The 6455-nt window shown below is 38.7% G+C and overlaps 1 protein-coding gene across 2 annotated transcripts in view; it reads right to left on the bottom strand.

Annotated features, from left to right (window-relative positions):
* arglu1a (arginine and glutamate rich 1a) overlaps positions 1-6455 on the bottom strand; it is a 9000-nt gene continuing 2545 nt past the window's right edge. Inside the window, exons 3-4 of one of the 2 annotated variants that reach the window (XM_032566674.1) lie at positions 3458-3541; positions 1-1404 (exon numbers count right to left, since the gene is read on the bottom strand). In XM_032566674.1, coding sequence (XP_032422565.1) covers positions 1240-1404; positions 3458-3541 — 249 coding nt within the window. In that variant the 3' untranslated portion in view covers positions 1-1239. Of the gene's footprint in view, positions 1405-3457 lie in introns of both variants that reach the window. The other variant, XR_004339774.1, reaches the window with a different exon arrangement.

The raw sequence follows: 6455 nt of genomic DNA, 5'->3' as shown, positions 1-6455 counted from the left end.
TTCTGTTGGCATTCAATGGATTTATTCATCTGTTCAGTCCTTTGACAATTTAAGGGGGGAAAAACTCACATGACAAAATTAAGATTCCACAGAATAAAGTTATTATACCCACCTGAGGTCAAATAAATCATCCAAACACACACACACACACACTCACACACACCTGCATTCTCACTCTGACCTCGTCTTACCTGAACTCGTGTCTCCTCTACGACTCGGCGGCGGCTTCGCCAAGTTAATTTACTACAACATAACAGTTCGCACACGTGGGGGGAATTTTGTCGGGAAACAAACCAGAGTGTTTTTCTTTCCTCCCCACGTTTTCTGATCTCTATCGCTTTTTCATAAGACGGTTTTAAAAGGGTTACACGGAACAGGAAATGGCTTCTGTCCTCCGTTTCCTGTCGGACCGATCACCGGCAGGTCGGGTAGCTGAGGCCCGGTTCGCCTGCAGAACCAGATTGTTTTAACGTGACGGGGAGAAACGTTTCCGGAGGGGTGGAAGACACGGAGTGGGTCAGCCGGATGAGAAGCTTTCTGTGCTTTTTTATTTATTGTTCTTTAAAGTAAAAAAGAAAATTGACACTTTATTTGAAGTGCTGTGCATAAGACTGACATGACATCTGTCACGAACGTGAAGGAGTCCAAATAAATGTTTATAACCGCTGTCATGAACCGTCATTCTGTAAATAATGACACTTTTAATGCACTTTTAAAAGAAAATTTACTTTAAATTTGAATTATTTATCAAATATAGCAACGCTGACACTTTTGATGCAACTTTGGATTAAAAACGTCATTATTCACCGAGTGAGCTTTCATGAGAAAAGTCAAACATTCATTCCCGTTCCCTGATGTTTATAACAGGTCATGTCAGTCTTGTGAACAATGCTTCAAATTAAGTGTTACCAAAAACAGAGCGACAGCCACCCGAGCTGCCGGCGACTTTCCCCTAGCAGGACTACCGCTGGTTACACATAAGACTCCCAGACTACATGAAAACTTCCAGGTCCCTAAAAGAGAGAAAATAAAAGCAAACAGGAAGAGTTCGTTCTGTCTGTTTGTTTTTTGTTTGTTTTTAGGGGCGGCGATGAAGGAGCATCCTCCCCGACCTTTCCTTTAGCACTTCCAAAATGAAGCGAGCAAATCCACAGCGGACGACACGGAGCGGGGCTGAACCATGAAGATGAGGATGAGGATGGAGGGGGCGGTGCAGGACGAAGGCGGGGCAGCGGAGTGTCATTCGGTTGCCTTCAGGGAGAAGGACAGCTTGGGTCTGGACTTTCCCTTCCCCAGGATGATTTTCTGCTCCTCTTTCTGCTGCCGCTGCCGGTCCTGCTCCAGCTTCATGCGCTCCTCGTGGATCTTTCTCTGCTCCTCCACGATCCGTAGCTGCTCCTCGGCCTGCGGGCGAGACGAACCGGGTCAGAGCAGAACCAGGGCACAAACAGAACCAGGCCCGTAACAAACTCTGTCCCAGACGTTACCACAATAAACAATAATATTGTTGTTTTTGGGGTCATTTTCAAGTAATATAATGGTAGTAATAATGCAAAAGCACATTGTCAGAGATCAATATATTTTAAATTCTAAGAAATATTTAAAACTGGAACTGGCAGACATTTTAAATGTCCAAAATAAATAAGCAAAACAACAAATAAAATTAATTATGAAGTCTTTGTAAATAAAATTGTCCTTCAAAAAAAAGGGTTAGTTGAAATCATCAAGTTTTTTTTTGTAGAGAGAAAAGAGAAAAACTTTAAATCATACGAATCGATTCATCTTACCAAGTATTTATGTTTAGTTTCTAGTGCAAATATCGTATTACTCTTGAAATAAAACAAAACTAACTTACAAATAACCAAACGTGCTGGAACTCAGCTCCGGTTGCTAGGTAACGGGCTGGAATTCTGCTGGGGTTGCTAGGTAACGGAATGTATTCGGCTGAGGTTAGTAGGTGAGGGGTCAGTGTCTGCTCATTTGTGACTCAACTATCAGGAGGTTTTTGAAGCGGCTCATTTTCCAGACACCAAAACACATTAACTGGTCACCAAAAGGCAGCTGGTTGATTTTTTTAAAAGCAGTAGAAACCCAAAATGGAAGCTTAAAAACATACAAAATTCCCATTTTGCATAAGAATAAGGTGCTTTGTACCAGATGTAGCGTAAGCTGGTTTCCATCTGTAAACAATCCCTCAAGGAAGCTGCGATTGCAACTATTTTAATTTTGTGTGGATTTGCAATTTTCAACAAACAATGGAACTTTTCGCCCCAATGTTTTCTGTATTTCATTCTTCTCTGACCAATCACTGCAACCAATGTTTGGTACATTTGTGGATTGAAAACAAAAACAACAAAAAGAAGTTTGGATCCGTTAGAAAGTGTTAAGAGTAGGAATAACTACCTGAGGAAAGGACCAAAGGAGAAATAAGTCTAAAGAATTATGGATTAAAATCAATTTTTTAAAAAAACAACAAAAGTCTGGGTTATTAAAATGAAAATATAAAGAACAATGAGTGGATCACTGTAATTTGAGCCACAGTAAGGAGGCAGCATGTTATCAAACTTAATATTTCCATATTAACTGCCCTGTCTGGCTACAGTTGCAGATCAGATGAACAAAGAAAAAAAGCTTTTCCACATGTTACATTACAACCAGACTCAAACATCTGGATTTTTTAAAAGATCAACAACAAACAGGGCATGATTGGGAAGGAGGAGGAGGAAAAGGATACCAGGTTTTCAAATGTTTGTCCCAAAACCACCAGAAACATCAAAGAATCTGCAGTGGGTTTTTTTCCTTTAAAAAAAAATCAATGTTTGATATATTTATTCAATAAAATAGTTAACATGGTAAATAAAACTGGACTGATATTTATTTCCATTGTGTTTATTTTTTCTGGAGGAGGAGGTTGTTGGTCATGTTGTATTTGTTTGGTTTTGCTGGGCGATAAATTGTCCCAGTACTTATCACGATAAACGATAATATTGTAGTTTTGAGACCATTTTCAAGTAATATATTAATAACAGCATTTTCCCTCTCGAAGACCAGTTAACTTTAATTTTGTAAAGAACTTAAAAAGGGAACTGAAAGATATTTCAAATATCCAAAATAAAAGCGACAACAAAAAGTGATAAATAAAACGGTATTAAAAACTATTTATATATGAAACCAAAAATAAAATAGATTTTAATGTCTCTGTAAACAAAAAAATATTAATATGAATGGAAGTTGTGAATATTATTTTGATTTATCACACGATTTATTGATTGGCCAAAATTTTCAGATAACTTTTTATGAATAATTCTTTTGAAGAAAATTGATTTTTAATCTAATTTTGGTCCCAAAAATCATAATCAAATCAAATTATGAGAAAGTAAAAGACTCCCTGGCCTCGTCTTTAATATAAACCAGCAACTAGATTTCATTCCGGGTTCAGAACCGGGTCGAGTCGTACCAGCTTGGCCTGCGCCTCGGCGATCTTGCGGTTATTCTCCTCCAGGATTTTTTCCAGCTCCTCCCGCTTGGATTTCTCTTCCTCCTGGATGGGTGACATGGTGCCATGTTAGCGCATGAAAAAGTCACAAAGCACACACACACACTCTCTCTTTCTCACACACACACACACTCAGCCAGTCAGTCACTCCACCACAGAAAGTCTCTTCAGTCAGCCTGAATTGTTTTCTACAAACATAAAGAAACTGAGCGGAGACGTGAACGCCTCCCTCGACTACTTCAAATCTCTTCCTGGAAGAATTCAAATGTCTAATTCACACCTACTCTGTTATTTTAAAGTTTACAAAAAACAAAAACCACAAACACATTCATCACATTCAGAGGACAGAAACATAGACTAGAGAAAAAATACATCTGCTGCTTTTAACATCATCAAATGCAAGAGAGAAGAAGAAGAAGGAGGGAAGAGTTTTGGCTCACCAATGAACGTATACCTACGCATTTTCCTTGCCTGTGTACCTACACAACTGGTGAACGCATTCGGCAATAAACGGCTGAATATTTACTGTCCCGTCCGGACCGCGGCCCCTGCAGAGACAGAGAGGCGCTCCTGGGGTCGAATATGGCGCGCTCCTCTTTATAAGTCAAATCTGCTTTAGCGCTCTCTCTGTGGGGCTTTTTGTTGTCTCTGTAGAGAGCTGCTGCACAAGGTGTGTGTGTGTGTGTGTGTGTTCGAGGAGGACCCGACCACGGCACACTTACAGTAACAGGACACAAGTCACAGGTGAGCTGAAAGGCTGCAGCGCCAGCTCGGGTCAAGAGCTAGTTAGGAAGGTGGTGAGGTGTGTGTCCGAAAAACAACAACAAAAAATAATAAAAAATATATATAAATAAAACACATCAACAGAATGACACCGAGCAGCCACCCTATGGGAGAAGCAAGTTATGGTACAATAGAAACCAAAAGAAACATCAAACTGTGGGAAATAACCAGTCAGAAAGATATTAATTCATATCATCAGATAAAACCATCGGATAGCCGCCGAGAACCTGAAGGGATAAACCGTCTGTGAGTCAGATGGGATGAACATTTCCACACGGATCCGGTCGGGTTTTCCCGAACTTTTCTGATGAGGAAACCAAGTAGAGACAGAACGGGAAGAGAGAAAGGAGGAGGAACCTTTTATACTGAATTATTACATCCCCTCGTTTTATTGCACTGCAACGCTGCTTAGGTCGACGACATATGCTAGAAGCTACGTTTCTGTCCATTGAGTAACATTCAGGTCTGTTGATTTGAACCGAAGCTCGTTGAAACAGTGTTTGAAAATGCTAACGCGAAGCTAAAGTTAGCTTCCGATTCTGAAAATGAAAAAAAATAAAAAAACGTAGCTAAGCAGAAGGCCAGAAGTCAAAGTGCAGAATAATCTGGAACAGGCCGGACGTGTCTTTTTGTTTTAGTTTTTAAAGTAGAGCTCATTAAAGACGATCATGGTAGCGAAACATTAAGTGGAATCGACCGTTAGCTATTTCCCAAATAGAAAGGTCCAATCAGAGGCGAACTTTAGCTTCTAACTAAAATGTTTACGGTAAACAGCAGGATTGAAATATTTTCTCAAATATATTAGGATGATGTGCAACAAAGAAATTTCATTTAAACATCATTTAATTATCTTCCAATTTGTTCTTACTCAGCATTAGCTCCAGCTAGTGGCTTTAGCTCCTGGTAATCGTGCTAGCTCCAGCTAATGTTGTTAGCTCCAACTAATGTTTTTGGCTCCTGCTAATTGTTTTAGCTCCTACTACTTTTTCTAGCTACAGCTAATTCTGCTGGCTCCTGCTAATCATGTCGTGTGAAACTCTTGCTACTCAAGTTTACTGAAGCCAATTGTGTTGGATCCTGCTAGCGTTGTTAAGAGTCTTGGTGTTTTAGTTTTTAAAGTAGAGCTAATCATGTTAACTCCAGCTAACACTATTAGCAGGAGCTAATCATGTTAGCCTCTGCTACTATAGTAAAGAGATTAGAAGCCGATCACGTTTGTTTCAGCAGATATCTCAAGTTTAATGACAATGAAACTTTGAGGCAGTTTTCCTCAATCCAGACGTTTTGTGGGCCCCACACATTCACCTCAACCACCTGGACTTCTGATATTGTTTAAAATAATGTAAATGTATACAATTATTGAATTAATTATGAATTTTTTAAATACAAAAATCACAACTTATTTAGGCCGACATGTTCAGCTAGTCATGGTGTAGAAAGAAAAGGAGAGGCGCAAATCATTTTTATGTTTAGACTGTCAAATAGGCTGACCAGATAAATCAAGTTAATCTCAACTCCTACTTGTGATTCCAGTAAAATAAAATAAAAAAAAAGTATTAAAATTGTAACAAATGAACCAGAGAGCAACATTGCGATGACAGTAGATTATTAAAACATTATTTGTGGGTAAAATTTTCATTCCCGAGGAGTTCAGGAAACACATTCAACAATATTACTGGACGTCCTGACGTTGTGCGTCTACATTTAATTATTCAGAGAATTTAAAAAATAAATCCTTCATCGGGTTTGCTGCTGCAAACAAACAGAGGTAAAAAATAATATGATTTAAATCATGTCTGAGCTTTGCAGGGATACGTTTGTTGGTGTGATTAATTAAACAAAAAATAATTTAGCTAAACTGGGAACAAGTTTTTACTGAGTAAATATGATTAACAACCAAAACTATAATTTAGTATCTTAACAAAGATGGAGAAACAGTCAAACCTACTAGGAATAATCTGCATTATTGTAACATTACTATCGCAACAGAGGTTGCTATTTAACTTCTGCAGTTAAATAGCAACAGGATCTGGGTTAGAGTGAGGTTAACGTTTCATATAATCATGTTTTTAATAATCAGTTTTGCTAATAAAAATATGTCATATGTGTCAGTCGCTGCTGCACAATGTCGAAATCAGAGAGAATGTTTGTCTTCTTGCTCTACAGTTTCTAACTT

The sequence above is a fragment of the Xiphophorus hellerii genome, chromosome 7, assembly GCF_003331165.1.
Source record: "Xiphophorus hellerii strain 12219 chromosome 7, Xiphophorus_hellerii-4.1, whole genome shotgun sequence".
Classification (NCBI taxonomy): domain Eukaryota; kingdom Metazoa; phylum Chordata; class Actinopteri; order Cyprinodontiformes; family Poeciliidae; genus Xiphophorus; species Xiphophorus hellerii.
This window is presented reverse-complemented; position numbering and strand designations above follow the sequence as displayed.